Consider the following 16,545-nt stretch of genomic DNA (forward strand, 5'->3'; position numbering starts at 1 on the left):
GCCTCTTTATTACATGTACACTGAAGAAGCCATTCCTGAGTCCATATGAGAACAACTGAAGGAAAATCGCAATACGTTTATGATCAAGGACGACGTAATCTACCACCGAAATGGTGAACACTGGACTTGATTTGTTCCTTATGTTGAATGTGCCGACCTGCTTGCTCGTTATCACCATTCTGTTGGACATGCTGGATTGTCAACCATGTTACACGTATTACAACCCCATGTATGGTGGCCTCAGATGAAGAAGGAAATCGATGAATGGTTACAGCAATATCAAGAGTGTTAACTAGCCAGTAAATCTCAAAGATCTGTTCGCAAAGTGCTGATGCATCCTCTTAACATTCCGGAACCATTTGGATGATGGCATCTGGATTTCATTGGCCAATTACCTACAACTCATCAAGGCAATCGTTGGATCATTGTTGCTGTGGATTATTTGACAAATCGGCCAATTGCTTGAGCTGTCCCAATGGCATCTGCAGCAGTGGTAGCAGACTTTTTATACGAAGAAATCGTCATGCACTTTGGTTGCTCCAAGGAGATTCTCTTGGATCGTGGTGCTGCCTTTATGTCCCAGATTTTGCAGCGATATACGAAACGAATCAAGGTAATGCATCAATTTATGTCGGCTTATCATCCTCGAATGAATGGGAAAGTTGAACACTTGAATGAAACTCTGAAGTCGATGCTCATCAAGTACTTGTGTGGACGAATTCATGAATGGGATCAACATTTGGATGCAGCCATATGGGCCTTACATGTTCGTAAACATGCTACTACTGGATATAGCCCATTCTACTTGGTATACGGTCAAGAACTTGTGCTCCCTGGTGACCCATTACGACCTTATCTAGCTGGATCTGATGTTCCTGTGGACCCGAACAGATCTTCTGAAGAGCTGGACAAGCTAGAATCAGCCTGTTAAGATGCTGAAACACAACTGAAGTTGCAAGCCGAACGTGACAAAGTTCGATGGGATGCTACGGTTAAGCCCATTACATTCGAAATTGGTGACCTTAGTCTTGTTGCATGTGGAACAGAAAGTTGGATTGGAGTTTTCGTGGGAAGGACCTTATCATGTACGACGCAAGAACGACGACAATGATGTTTATTTATTGGAAAGTCTCAATGGTGTGGTTCGATCTGATTGGATACATGTCAATCACCTGAAGCAAGCAAACACAGTCGAACAGTATCAAGACCCTGGTTCGATGTGCGAACATCCTGTTCCTAATGGCCTGCTGGTGCATTACACGATCTGCAGCCATCTAATGACTTTCACGGAAAGGTTGATGCCATTGTGAACGAGCCCAACACTCACGATGCGCAAGAAATCGTTGCTCCCGAAAACCCCATAGTTGAAGATGCCGTTGAAATACCTGCCCTGCCAAATGACTCTGAAATTTCTATGATCGACAAAGTTATCAATTCACCCGATGCAACAATCGATTAAGAGGATACAATCTGTGATGAAGATATCGATGACACTGATACTGTATATCGACAGACCTGATGTCCCCAATGTCTCAGTCAATTGACCCTAATGAATATGACTGCTCGGATTATGAACCCCCTTTGGACTTCATGAATGACCCCGATATCACTGACGACGTGGTTTCAACTGAACTTGAAGATGTCTCTGCTATGTGCGAAGTTGACACAGTTGAACCCATAGCAGTTAACGAAGTTCCACTGCAGACGACAGAACCGATCAAAGAAATGACTCCTTATAATACTGAGATGGCACCCTTATTAGATGAACTGTTGGATCAAGATCCTACACTGGACGAACCCATCGATACCCCTATGGATCTTTCTACTGTGCCACCTCCTGACCAATATTACCTTTCTGACTCGGATGTCTCTTTCAATAATGAAGCCCGAGAACGGACTTCAGGCAAGAGGGGGGTTATTGTCAGTTATGCCGGTTCTTCTTTTGCGCCAATTAGATTTGCTATACCAAAGTTTAGCAAATATGGAAGACAGCGTATTGGCTCGTCTGCAGATCGATGTCTGGAGGAACCTTCAAGAAGGTATGAGGACCAATGGATGAACGAGGCATACCAAAGGTATTGCCTGGAAAATGAAAGAAATATAGACTGAATCTGTTCAGCATTAAAGTGGTCCATAATACTTCTTGATTGGTTATATTTCGGAAGAGTAGAAAACTGTGCAGGAAGTTGGCGAGAACCTTCCTGAAGATTATAGACATAAAAACGTATCTTGATAGAAAATATAAATATAATCATGTTATGGTAGAAATAAAAGGAATCAACAAACTACAGATTTAAACTGAACTCTAAAGGAGTACTCAAATCTGACAATCTTATCCTCCTGTATTTTATTGTTCGCTACACATTTAGTCTACTTCTCTGGCCATTGGAATTCCAGCCCAGATCCTGACGACGACAGTAGCCTTTTTTGATACTCAATCAATCATTTGAGGTTTCTTCTTTTGGCAACTGTCGTAGCCTTGTCATCGTCAATATTATCATATTTTGTTATTGTTTGTTGCCTAATCTGGATACGGTTTCCACAGCTAATAGGCACACAATGCAGAATACTAAGACTCGGCTCTCAACTAGAGATTGCGAGTGAAACAGATGTTGTTCTTTATTTTGTTGGCGCTGAGATATTTTATATCCTAAATTCTAAAAACAGTAAACGTTGTTTGCAATTCCCAAAAAGGAAGCGCAGAAAAACTGAGGCATGACAATATTCTGTGCTGGAATTCCAATGGCCAGATATTACAATTAGGGTGGCAAGGACAGTAAGAATACGGGAGGATAAGATGATCTTTATTCTTTTGGTCTATGTGGATATTTATACTTTGGGTCTTCTAACTATCGATGACAGCATGGGGTACAGAAAGGGAAGGTTACGCTTATGACGCATCACGCTTAGCCCTACTTCTTGACGAGGTTTCTAGAAAGGGATTGTTAGCCGATCGTGATGTAATGGTTGCCAAAAGGGGAAACCCCAAAATGATTGATTGAGCATCAAAAAGGCTACGACAGCCTTTTTGATCCTCGACCAATCATCTTTAGTGTCGTACTGTTGTCAGATTTGAGTACTCCTTTAGAGTTCAGTTTAAATCTGTAGTTTGTTGATTGTTTTTATTTCTACCATAACATGGTCATATTTATATTTCTGCCAAGATACATTTTTTATGTCTACAATCTTCAGGAAGGTTCTCGCCAACTTCCTGCACATTTTTTTATTATTCCGAAACATAACCAATCAAGAAGTATTATGGACCACTTTAATACTGAACAGATTCGGCCTATATTTCTTCTGTTTTCCAGGCAATACCTTTGGTATGTCTCGTTCATCCATTGGTCCTTCATACCTTCTCGAAGGTTCCTCCAGACATCGATCTGCAGACGAGCTAATGCGCTGTCTTCCATATTTGCTAAACTTTTATATAGCAAATCTAATCGGCATAACTGACAGTCAGGATCTGGGCTGGAATTCCAATGGCCAGAGAAATAGACTAGATCAGTAATAAACAATAAAATATATGAGGATAAAATGATGTTTATTCATTTTGGTTTGAAGGATATTTATATATTAGATGTTCTATTATCGATGACAGGATATAATGGAGGATTATAGCAATGACACAGTGTGCTGAGCCAGCCAGGACTCCTTGATGAGGTTGCTGAATTGGGATGAATAGCCGATCATGATGTAATGATCGCTGGAAAAGGAATCTTGAGGCTGATTGGCTGAGCAAAAAAAGTTTACGACAATACTCCCTCTCCAGAATGTTGATCGTCCTCGAGCAACCAAAGGACAGCAACATGAGAAGAAACGATTACGATCTAAGGTACGAGCAGCGGTAGGATCATACCAAGGAGTGCTAACAGGAGAACCAATATGTATCAGGCGTAAGCGGTCAGTGTAGACCCATGAATTGTATATTCTGTTGTTGAAGTCTTGGAGTTAGTAAATGTCAGTGTCATAGTGGGCAGCGATGATCTTGTAAGGGCCTTTCCTGTTATACTCAAGGCTGAGCTTGCTTTCGTGATGTAAGAGAACATGTTGGCCGATGTTGTAGAGGCGATGGTTCATAACAGCATCTCGCTAAGCTTTATTGCGAAGAGTGTTTTCACGGAGGCGATTAGCAGCGGCAGTTCGTTCAGATTGGAGTCAGAACCATTGTTGCTACGAGGTCCCCAGGTGTGGTACAACAGCCTGTGATGTTGATGTGCAACCTGGATACCAAAGCTGAACTTTGTAACTGTACCCACATGATTCCCAACTCTTTACATGAAAATTTCGTCAGTGGTCTTATCAGAACCTGTTAATTCTTTTTGCACCTGTTTTTTTATCTTTCAAAGCTCGGTACCCATCTTGCCACAGTAACGATTATCAGCGCTCTACAATATTGTCGTTGCCCAAATTTCTCTCCACGAAACACTTCCATGATAATAGGCAAAACAATCAGCAGCAGGATCAGATGCCATTTGCGCCTGTTGTAATCAAACAGGGCATCGCCGTCGTTTGAATAAAATTGGGTAGAGCTCTTGTGAAGAAAGGTCGTAGATGATAGGGCGAGCTGGTATTTTGCAGCATCATTTAATTTGATTTTCTGCCAGTTATACTGGTATAAGCCCTTCATTCTCCTCAGTTTTCAATGATCGAATGATACATGAACTGCCATGCTTCGATCTGTGTATCTCACTATTCATGTATCGCTGGGATAACTATTGTTTCATCCATAGAACATTACAAGTTTTGTCTTCAATTTTTTCTTTGGTTATTTGATTTGCTCCTCCCTTCTGATTGCCCGGAAAACTCTCACTATCATTACATCTGCATCTACATCCATTATTCACATTATGGTTATCCCGCATGTATCTGTAATCGATCGAGCCGATTATTATCAAAAAGGTACCTTTGTGTGGTGTGACTATTCGTTTTTCGGTAAGAAAAAACTTATCTGTCCTTTTCTCTATCCTTCTTTATCTTTTGGTTTTCTCCAGTTTTCTTTTCTGCAGGCAAGCCAGCCATCATTCAAATCCCTATATTTCTTCGCGCACTAGATATCGCCAAACCGGTTTTTGTCGTCAAAGGGCACTGCCGATGGTGTGATTCTCTTTTTCATCAGAAACGCTTATATGTCCTCCTCTACTGGATTATTACCGGTGAATATCGTCTTCAATATTTCTTCCCGACCACTGTATTTTGCATTTGTTAAAAGTCTTTCTTGCAGTCTTTTCCTCCTTTTTTTCCCAGAGGGCTTTTTAGGGGATTTTTTTACAGAGGCACCCATTGTTTTACTTTTTTTTCATTTGTAGCTTTTTCTTCGGTCGGGAAGCTCTCGATAATGCTGCAACATCAAATAACAAAGGTAAAATATGTTGAATCATCAAAGAACTTACTAACTCATTAAAATATTCAACTTTCCCACACATCATTCTAAATCTATCAAGCCTGGGCGGGGCGGAATGGAGGGGGTCAATAAGTGCTGCGTTGTTCAAACAGTAACACGTCGCTTCTTCGCGATGGACACCAAAGCATTTCCATGGCATCTACGTCCCGTCGCAGAGGATATGATTGTACCGCATTCCATGCTCTTAGACGGAATTCTCGAGCTGACGCTGAGGCATCGTAAACACCGCCACATATTCCGAAGCATCACATTCGAAGGCCTGAGTTTCACACTGATGATAGAGTTAATTGCATAAGGAATACATTTGGTGGAGCATGATATGAAGTGCAAAATAGAAAACAATTTTCTGGTTGCAATAAGAAAGGTTTTGTACGTATCAATATAGCATCAAAATGAAGAAGGAAGAAAGGAAAGAATTGCTTATTGACGGGCACAATGCTTATTGTGTATTCTTGCAAAAGGGAATTGAAGCTGTTCACTGAAAAACTGGCAAGTCCATAATCAGCAATGTCAAACTACCCAATCACATATGGCGTTCGAAAAAACACTGGACGGGATGACGTCGGGGCGGACTTTTTTGGAACTGACTTGCATCTCTACCAGCTTTTGAAACGCAAAGATCGGATACCTCCTTTCCACAAACTTTATACCATCCCGAGAAAACTGCTTCTTTGATTTATACGTTGACCTGAAGAAAAATGGTAAGTTTCTATGTAAACGTCTCATCTTGAAACTACTGCGACTGATTCCTCGGCGAAGGCTGGAGCTCTCGAGAACGCACAAAAAGAACTTCCAAGAATTAGGGACCATGAGCGCGAGTCCGACTTCGGCTCAATCTTCTCCGTGTCTGGCCCAGGTACAAAGAACTTTGTCATGGAATATTGATAATTCTTTACCGCCCATCTTTGAATGTGGAAAAGAATGCGAAGAACAACGTCCCTCGGTAACAAGTTGATGGAAGTACCTAATTGCGCTCCCTTTCTTTTTCGCTTTTCTTTTAGTTGTTGTTGCCGAAAATATGCGCGGCTCAGCAATGTATGAATTGGTATGTCAAATTAATACGGTTCTTATTCATATGATACTGATGCGTTAGATATGTAGGTACGCGTTGGCCACGACGAGTTGGTCGGTGAAGTTATCCGTATCGACGGTGACAAGTGTACTATCCAAGTGTACGAAGAAACTGGCAAGTAGCCTTATCCACCCTGTAGTGCTTTCTTTTCCAAGACATCCAATAACATACATGTTTCTGTAGGTGGTTTGACAGTAGGCGATCCTGTGTTAAGATCAGGCAAACCATTGTCTGTTGAACTTGGTCCTGGTAAATATCAACTGAAACACAACGGCTTACTTTAGGCAGCGTAAGCATCCTTCTTTTCTCACAAAAATTGTAGGTTTGATGTCAAATATCTACGATGGTATTCAGCGACCACTGAAGGTTAGTTGCCTTTCTGGCTTACATTTCCTGGGTCTGTGCAAAAGATAACCGGTTTTGCATTGATAGGCTATTCAAGAAGCTTCACAAAGTATCTACATTCCTCGTGGTATCGCTACACCTGCGTTAGATAAGAGCATCGGCTGGGATTTTGACCCTTTGAACTTCAAGGTCATTGTCACAACAGAATGGTCACTTGCGTAACGTTGACTGATACGTTTTATTTCCAGGTCGGTGATCATATTACAGGCGGTGATATTTATGGCAAAGTCTGGGAGAACTCGTTGGTTTCCACCCATAATATCATGCTACCTCCTAAAGCACGCGGTACCATCACATACCTGGCACCCAAGGGCCAATACAGCATTGATGATACTGTCCTTGAAGCTGAATTCGAAGGTGAAACTACCAAGTACACAATGAAACAACTGTGGCCTGTCCGTTCTCCTCGCCCCGTCGCTGAGAAACTTAGCGCAAACCATCCTTTGTTGACCGGTCAGCGCGTTTTGGACTCACTTTTCCCGTAAGGATTGCGCATACTCAAGAAATTAATCTGAGAAAAAAATATTGACAAAATTGTTGACGATAGGTGTGTCCAAGGTGGTACCACTGCTATTCCTGGTGCCTTCGGCTGTGGCAAGACCGTCATTTCTCAATCTCTTTCAAAATATTCCAATTCCGATATCATTATTTACGTTGGTTGCGGTGAACGTGGTAATGAAATGGCTGAAGTCCTGATGGATTTCCCCGAGGTAAGTTTACAGTATCAAATGCTTCTTTTCACAATATCGAACAACATTATCTTACATCGCACCTTTAGTTGACTATTGATGTTGATGGTCGGAAGGAGGCCATCATGAAGCGTACTACATTGGTTGCAAACACCTCAAACATGCCAGTCGCAGCACGTGAAGCTTCCATCTACACGGGTATTACGCTTTCTGAATACTTCCGTGATCAAGGCAAGAACGTTGCTATGATGGCCGATTCCACCTCTCGCTGGGCTGAAGCTTTGCGTGAAATTTCTGGTCGTCTGGCTGAAATGCCTGCTGATTCTGGTTACCCCGCTTATCTTGGTGCGCGACTGGCTTCTTTCTACGAACGTGCTGGCAAAACCACTTGTCTTGGTAACCCTGCTCGTGAGGGTAGCGTAACCGTCGTTGGCGCGTAAGTATATTTCCTGTTGTTCATTCAGCTTTTTGGTGGTTTCTCAGGACTCACGTGTTCCTTTAGTGTTTCACCTCCTGGTGGTGACTTCTCTGATCCTGTTACAGCTTCGACATTGGGTATCGTGCAGGTCTTCTGGGGTCTCGATAAAAAGCTTGCTCAGCGTAAACATTTCCCATCGGTGAACTGGAACTTGAGTTATTCCAAGTATATGAAGGTGTTGGAACCTTTCTATGAAAATGCTGATCCTGAATACATCTCCCTTCGAGATAAATGCAAGGAAATTCTCCAGATGGAAGAGAATCTGTCCGAAATCGTTCAGCTTGTTGGCAAGGTATTTGATTAACAATGACGAACCATCATACTATGAAAATTTAAGTCGATGCATCTAACGGTTGTACGTTGCTATAGTCTGGTCTCAATGAAAGCGATAAGATCACACTTGAAGTTGCTCAAATTATCAAGGACGATTTCTTGCAACAGAACGGCTACAGTAACTATGACCGTTACTGCCCCTTCTACAAGACAACTTGGATGTTGCGCAACATGATCGGTTTTTACACTCATGCCACCCATGCCGTTGAAGTGTCCAACAATCAGATTACCTGGGCCAAGATCCGCGACTCAATGAAGGACATCATTTACAAGCTTTCATCCATGAAGTTTGAGGTAATACAATAGGCACCTCATGGGTTAGAATTTTACAATATTAAACGACGGTTTATCATAGGATCCCGCCGACGGTGAGGACGTACTTGTAGAAAAGTATACTGCTCTCCAGAAGGAGATTGAGGCCAAGTTCCGCGATCTTGAAGTTTAGTTTGTGTAATTTTTTTCTGGCTTTTTACATAAACCATTTATTTGCTTGTTGCTTTACCTGCACTTTTCCATACTATCAATTCCTTTCCATACTTGATGTTTTACTATCATTGCTCCCTTGATGTGCTCGGGGTGTCAAAACATCCACCGAAACAAAAATCATCCACTCACGGCCGTCCCGCCACTTTGCAACATCACATCTGGAAAAACGTGGGCACCTAAAAATTTTGCCCATAGAAATAACAAAACCGTTTTTCTTTCTGTTCTCTTTCCAACGCAATCCTTGAAGGAGACGGTATCATCACTTACTTTGAGGTAGTTTCCATTGCATTCAGTATTCGAAAGGCTGTCACTCAATCTTCGTCACTTCCCTTATTCATCTGACTGAAAGCTCTTGGTAAGTTGAGTAAGCAAAGAACATCATGAAGCCAGGTCCTCTGTTGCGTTGGTACTTTAAAGGCTCTGAAAAGCACGTCAACATCTCTCTAAAGGTGCACATGGCGGAGACGCGCTGGCCCTGTGGATATGTGTTGGGAATATACAATGACGGGGCATGTGCACATGAAGACCACGATGGCAAAGAGCACAGTGATGGGTGGCATGGAAACCTTCATGATGGGCGTCGATATCCGTGCAATGTAGTAACTTGGTGTTCAATTCGGCTAACCTGGCTTTCCTATAGTATCCTCCAGTCTCTACCCTGCTTTGGTGCCTTTATTAATCGATATGACGCACCAACAGAGCTATGAAAATGTGGATTATCAGTTGCCTGCGATAAGTGGGCAGCGCGCGTCCCGTATTTATAGCGAAAGAGTGTCACAGCAGTCTTTTCCATCTCAACGTGCCGCTCGTTCGACGAAAAAGCGTATTGTCTATGATGAATCATCGGAGGACGAAGAAGATGATGATGATGATGAAATTGAAGAAGAGGAGGAAGTAAGTTGATTTGTAAATGTTTCGTGCAGATCCGATTCTCATTATGCGATTCTCAGGATTCAGCTTCGGTATTATCTGCACCATCTGAAGAAAGTGACTTTGAGGATAGCGATGGCAAACAACGATATAGCAGCAAAAAAGCGTCCAAAAAGCATACTCAGTCAAGCGGTAGTTCGAGCTACCAAACCAATCATGTGTTCATTCCCCTAGGAACCAAGGTAAGGATTCAGCAAGCCCAGCAGACTTTTTGCGATATCTACATGATATGGGAGTAAATGGATTGATCTATTCATTTTTGACAGGTCTTCGAGCGAATCCTGGATTATAGGAAGAATGCAGAGACTGGCGTTGATGAATTACTGGTGAAATACAAGGTAACCAATTCCATGTAACATACCGCAAGTATAAACGGATTAAGGCTAACACCTGTTTTACCGATTCAATAGAATACGAGCTTCCATCATGCTGAATGGATCCCTTTGAGCAAGGTTGAAGGTGAACATTTAGGCAAACATAGAGTCAAAAAGTTCCTTCAAAAGTACTATCGCGATGGTCCGGAAGATTTTCGAGAAAATCTAAAGGTCTGTTCTCCATATCACGGTTACTCGCGCAAATGAAAGACATTGACATCAAACATAGATCGACCGTATAATTGACGAAGGCGAACTGACTGATCCAGAAACTGGTCAAACCAAAATTTTCTTTCTTGTAAAATGGAACGGGCTTTTCTACGATGCTTCTACTTGGGAGAGTGAAGACGATGTAATGGAAGTAAGTTGTGTATATTTATTTATCTGACGCAAGGTTTAATTGGATGATGATCAGATTGATGCCCTTAAAATTGAGGAGTTTCATATTCGAAGACAAATCCCTTCCCATAAGCTAGTCAATTCGCCACCACGGCCTAACGTTTCAACCTTTGCCAAATATGATGCATCGCCCAAGTATGTATATAGCTAGCTGGAAAGGTCGACTCGCATCTAAATGATGATATTTCGCTGTTTCACTTTGTAGATACCGATTCGATAACGAACTTCGTTCGTATCAATTAGAAGGACTGAATTGGTTGCGATTTTGTTATTACAGCCACCGTTCGTGCATTCTAGCCGACGAAATGGGTTTAGGTAAGATGTTAACAATGGTTCAATAACGAACCGAACAGTAGTATACTCAATGAGATGATATAGGCAAAACCGTGCAATCTGTTGCACTTCTTAATGACCTATATCACTCGCTTCGTATCTGCGGACCTTTCCTGATTGTTGCTCCTCTATCAAGTAAGTATAAATGGCTACCATATGCAGCGCTCGCCACTAAGTATTTCTGTAAATAGCTATCCCTCATTGGGAGCGAGCATTCAAGGCCTGGACCGACCTGAATGTGATCGACTACCGTGGAAGCGTATTATCCCGCAACCTGCTCGTCGAAACAGAATTCTACTATAAGGATATGCAAGGGAGCATCATCCAGAATCGATACAAATTCGATGTATTGATCACGACTTACGAAATGGTAAGTTAAATCGTACCCTCCAACACATTGAAAAGATATTTATTGAGCTGACAATATTGATGTTAGGCGTCCGCCGGAGCTGCCCAATTGCGTGATATTAAATGGAAGTGCGCAGTATTCGATGAAGCGCATCGTCTCAAAAATAAGGTGTGGTGATTTTTCCTCTGGTTTGTATCTTTGGCACGACATTGATTATCTGCATCACTAGCAATCCAAAGTGCTTGAAATTTTGAAAACGTTTCACTTGGACCATAAACTGTTATTGACAGGTACATGATGCCCGGTGTAACTCGCTGTAGACTTCGTCAGTACTTATTTCATATATTAGGAACACCGTTACAAAACAATCTTGACGAACTTTATAGTTTACTGAACTTTATGCAGCCCGAAATATTCCAGTAAGTGCGTCGGCTTAGATTGGTTACGCAGTACTAAGTTGCATTGTAGTGATGAGCGAGTATTTTTCGCGGAATATGGTTCCTTGCAGTCAGCTGCCGAGGTGGAGAAATTACAAGCGCTTTTAAAGCCTATTATGTTGCGCCGTTTCAAGGAAGACGTGGAGAAGAGTATTCCTGTTAAAGAAGAAACTGTCATTGAAGTAGAATTGACGAATCCACAGAAAAAGTGGTATAGAGCCGTGTTAGAAAAGAACTTTAGTTTTCTGAAAAAGGGTGCCAAATGTAAGTATAACTCCAGATGAAGATCACTCTGCCTGTTCCACTAACCAAAGTTTTTCTAGCTAATAAGGAAATGCCTCATCTTCGCAATATCATGATGCAGCTCCGTAAATGCTGTATCCATCCATATCTTCTTGAGGGAGCTGAAGAAGTTATCGTATCGGAAAGCCATGCTGTTACTTACCAGGAGCAGTTTAATTGCCTCGTTCAATCATCTGGAAAATTGGTAATAGTAACTTCTCTTCATGATTTGCGTATAGCCACTAATATTTTTCTTTAGGTGCTTATTGATAAATTGCTCAGGAAACTAATCAAGGGAAATCACAAAGTCCTTATTTTCTCTCAATTTACCAGGTAAAGATTAAGAATTTTCCTTAGTGATGATAATGATGTGTGGTCTGAATGATTCGGTTCTTTTACAGTTGCCTGGATATTTTGGCTGATTATTTGAAAGGCCGGAATTATGCCCATGAGCGTATCGATGGTAGTATTCCTGGCGATCAACGTCAAGCTGCCATTGACCGCTTTTCGACTCTACCTATCGAGCAATCGTTTGTGTTCTTACTCTGTACTAGAGCAGGTGGCGTTGGTATCAACTTGACGGTAAACCTTTGGACTATTATCTCTTCATTGAATTACTGCTTACAAACGATCCGAATTAGGCTGCCGACACCTGCATTATTTTTGACAGTGATTGGAATCCACAAAATGATCTTCAGGCACAAGCACGTTGCCACCGTATCGGTCAGACTAAACCAGTACAGGTACGTTGCATGACCGAAATCAATGCTTAAGTGAATGGACTCCACTACTTATCTCGATCTATACTATAGATTTACCGCTTAATATGTCGCAATACTTATGAAAAAGACATGTTTGATCGTGCCGGTATGAAACTGGGTCTCGATAAGGCCGTCATGCAACGCTCCGGGCTAGAGCAAGACGAAGGAGGAGGGAGCAAAAACGAAATGAACCGAAAAGAAATCGAGGATCTCTTGAAAAAGGGCGCTTATGGAGCGATGCTCGATGAGGAAGCAAGGTAATTGTCTGTATGTCTTATCGCAAGAAGCAATGCATCCATCTCACCCAAATTGTTACAGCACTAAATTCTGCGAGGAAGATATTGATCAAATTCTCGAACGACGAACGACTGTTATTCGCCACGAGGGCAATGAGAAAGGATCGGTGTTCTCAAAAGCAACGTTTTCTGCTACTGAGGATATGGGCGTGGATATCGATGACCCTGATTTTTGGGAGAAATGGGCGGCAAAGGCGAATATTGATGCCACAGAAGCACAAGATGAAAATGATCTTATTGTTTATGAGCCACGCCGGCGACGACAAGTTCAGCGATTCGGTGGACGATTTACAGACGACATCTTATCAAACGAAGATAATGGAGATGAATCCGATGCCTACGAAGATGAACTTGAAAAATCACGAAAGCGAGATCAACCCCGACCATGGACATTATCCGAAAAGACAAAGTATGAACGTAAATTGATGATATATGGATATGGCCGTTGGGATCAGATGAAGGTTCATTTCCCACGTCGCCAAGAAAAAGATCTAAAGGCGGTCACTCGCGCAGTAATGAGAAAAACACTGCCGACTATCGAGAAAAACAACGCCGAAGATCGTCAGTTAGTCGAAGATATTGAAACCATCTTGGAAGATGATGCTGCTGAGGAAGTACAAGGAGATGAAACGGTGCCATATGCTGGAGCTACGAAAAAGCAAATTACAGAGTTCCGCTCATTTTTATTGCAAGCTCCTGCAGATTATGTTGAACATATTGAACGAAAAGGTACTTATTCACCTCCACGCCATAGACTCTTTTCTAAATATTTGGATGCTTCGTAGGTCGTAATTTTTTGCTGCGTATTCAAATGCTGTACATGATTCGAGATAAAATTGTCCCGAAGGATTGGGAAGAAGCTAAACAACTGCCAATTCCAAAAGTAACAGGTAATTTATGGGCTATTCAACGTCCGTTTTAAATTAGCTCATCGTCTCACATTAATTGTATAGGGTCACCTCCCAGCGATTGGTGGGGTGACAATGAAGACCGTGATTTACTTTTGGGTATTTGTAAATACGGTTACCAACAGTAAGTATCAATGTCTCTTCTTTCTATCGGGGTTATTTATCATAACTTTCTTATCAAAGGTATCTTACAATGCGTAACGATCCGGAGTTCTGCTTCTACGGGAAAAAATTCGATGATAGCCGAGCTGGTGCGCTAGAAGATGACGACACCGCTCCCACTCATCCTGAGCAGAATGCAGACGCATCCAACAAAATGCTTGTTGATGATCAAGCAAATGATAATGATGCACAGGTACCGTTTAGTTATGACTCTGGATGTTGTTTGCATGTGTAGCTAATTTTAACATTGACAAGGTGTATATATGGCCATCGAAGGCTGATATCGGTATGCGTCTCCGTCGCATCATTGCTGCTTTCCTTCGTGAACAGGCAAACGATCTCCGCAAACGTAAATTGCTAGAAAAAGAGCAGAGGAAGGAAGATGTGCGACGTGCACGTCAACAAGAGAAGGAGTCAAGGCATGCAGAAAGACAGAAAGCAAAACGCCAACATGCATCTGACCGATGGACGAAGAAAAGCCGTGCTGATTTCCTGAGAACCGTGTTATCCTTTGGTGTTGAAACGGTTCCCAATGATCCTGAAATACGATGGGAGAGATTTAAAGAGATATCTGGTCTTGAATCTCGAACAGACGAATCTTTGAATACCTATTATTACCAAACCTTTGTACCAGCTTGCGAAGAAATGATGAGGCTCCATAAACTGGAAGAGGAGGCAGCCGCTCAAAATAATATTGACGCTTCGACAAACGTAAATGGTTCCGCAGTAGTCTCCTTACAAACACCTCAAACAGATCAGCAATATGGAACGGTGAGTCGTGAGTCGAGCGTGGGTCCATCGCAAGCTTCTTCCGTCGCCCCTGATGATCCTACAGCAGCTGGTGATAAGGAAGATAACAGCGAACTGGCCGATTTGGTTCCTTACGATAAAGCGAGACGAGCTCTCAAGCGAATCGCTCAGATGAAAAAGATCCGCGAGGAAGTCATCGTAAATCCAGATCTTGAAGCCCACATCTTGAATGCTCGTAAAACCTCCGGATTGCCTCCGTAAGTATTTCAGAAGAAATTATAGTAATCGCAAAATGCTAAATGGCCTTTATAGCTGGTGGGAAGTACCAACGCATGACAAGGCCTTGTTAACCGGCATTTGCAAGCACGGTATTGGACGAAACGATTTGTTAATCAACGATCCCGAGTTGGCGTTTTATCATATCAGACAGAAGGTACTTTCCGAAGAAGGTATTGAAGACTCGGAGGAGAATGAAGCGACTATTATGGACAAGCTTGCCTGGCCGAAAGACCTTGTTATTGCTCGACGCATCAATACATTATGCGAGCTGGTGCTACGACCAAGACCTCCTCCGAAACGCCGAGCAGCTGGTGGAGCAAGGAAACGCAAAGCAGAAGTAGCAAGTCCGCCATCAACAACGAGCAAAAGCATTAAGCTGACACTGAAGGGACCAAAGCAGAGGACGGAATATAACAGCGAGCTTAGCTTATCTGGTGATTCTACGGATAGTGGAGAGGACACCGACACAATCTTGCAGGAAGCGACGAAACGTATGCGAAAGAGAGTGAATGGTCGTCATCCGACAAAACCTTTGAAATCGCAAAGCGCGGCTCGTCGTCCCCATGGATCATTCAATGTCTCCTCAGAAGAACGTTCTTCGTCACCGTCATCTATGTCATTCTCTACACCATCCGCTGCTTGGAGTCATGATATGACACATAACGGATATCATTACGCGCAGCATGGGTCCTCGTCCCCAATATATGATTCGGATGAAAACGTATGCATGCATTCGGCACCTGCACACGACTACTAAATTTTCACACTCATGCTTTTACCATATGTACCCTTTTTTCTTCGTCTATCGGGTTCAAGTGCCTTGTGAATGGGTGAATGAATTATGTGGGCTGGCCATCCGTTGTAAGGAAATAAATAAAATAAAAAAATCGAAATGAAAGAAGCAATATCAAGTTCCGCTGTAATAGGCGCTTTCTTGCTTGGGTGCCCATGATTAAAATAATAGCGAAAATATGAGATATCGGCCTTTAGCTCATAATTAAAACAAAGTCTACTGAATAGCTTTTGTTCGTGTGGCAAGTTACAGTATGAAGCAGCTAGAAATATACTGTAAGGGTGGGACACGTCCATTATGGCCTTCAACGCATCTTTGATCGGCCAAGTCTGAAATAAACATTGTTTGTTATCTCAGAGTGATTATCTCAGAGTATATTTTATTATACATGTATCCAGCGATCATAAGCTGATGCAGCCAACTGATGTGGAATGACGTAAGTCTTGTAAAAGAGTGATGGCCTTCGCCAGTATATCTTCGCCTTGCTTCACATCTCCGTGGATGTAGCTGTCTTCTAAGGCTCTCAATAAACTGCCCAGCTCTTTCTCTTGCGTGATGAACTTATTGGTAACTATTGCAGATGAATTAGATATAACATTAACGAAACATAGATGCATTTCCTTAC

The 16,545-nt window shown here is 42.2% G+C and overlaps 2 protein-coding genes across 2 annotated transcripts; both read left to right on the forward strand.

Annotated features, from left to right (window-relative positions):
• Positions 1-5,986: 5,986 nt before the first annotated feature.
• BYT42DRAFT_163109 (V-type proton ATPase catalytic subunit A) lies at positions 5,987-8,978 on the forward strand. The gene is made up of 13 exons (XM_051562332.1): positions 5,987-6,105; positions 6,164-6,260; positions 6,406-6,449; positions 6,506-6,590; positions 6,660-6,725; positions 6,799-6,842; positions 6,909-7,010; positions 7,070-7,362; positions 7,429-7,591; positions 7,660-8,006; positions 8,073-8,340; positions 8,418-8,675; positions 8,737-8,978. Exons 1-13 carry the CDS (start codon positions 6,103-6,105, stop codon positions 8,824-8,826), a joined length of 1,860 nt encoding a protein of 619 aa, XP_051418096.1. The 5' UTR covers positions 5,987-6,102; the 3' UTR covers positions 8,827-8,978.
• A 420-nt stretch (positions 8,979-9,398) lies between these two features.
• Positions 9,399-16,075, forward strand: BYT42DRAFT_649306 (SNF2 family N-terminal domain-containing protein; the record flags this gene model as incomplete). The annotated part of the gene is made up of 25 exons (XM_051572764.1): positions 9,399-9,456; positions 9,508-9,761; positions 9,818-9,979; positions 10,064-10,135; positions 10,208-10,342; positions 10,401-10,532; positions 10,587-10,705; positions 10,776-10,885; positions 10,949-11,038; positions 11,095-11,273; positions 11,340-11,420; positions 11,482-11,542; positions 11,602-11,671; positions 11,721-11,953; positions 12,013-12,176; positions 12,231-12,304; positions 12,373-12,553; positions 12,613-12,714; positions 12,784-12,989; positions 13,051-13,757; positions 13,814-13,918; positions 13,982-14,060; positions 14,120-14,291; positions 14,354-15,105; positions 15,161-16,075. 25 exons carry the CDS (start codon positions 9,399-9,401, stop codon positions 15,882-15,884), a joined length of 5,022 nt encoding a protein of 1,673 aa, XP_051418097.1. The 3' UTR covers positions 15,885-16,075.
• Between the last annotated feature and the right edge of the window lie 470 nt (positions 16,076-16,545).

This window comes from Radiomyces spectabilis, assembly GCF_025331425.1.
Source record: "Radiomyces spectabilis strain NRRL 2753 chromosome Unknown BYT42scaffold_19, whole genome shotgun sequence".
Taxonomy (NCBI): domain Eukaryota; kingdom Fungi; phylum Mucoromycota; class Mucoromycetes; order Mucorales; family Radiomycetaceae; genus Radiomyces; species Radiomyces spectabilis.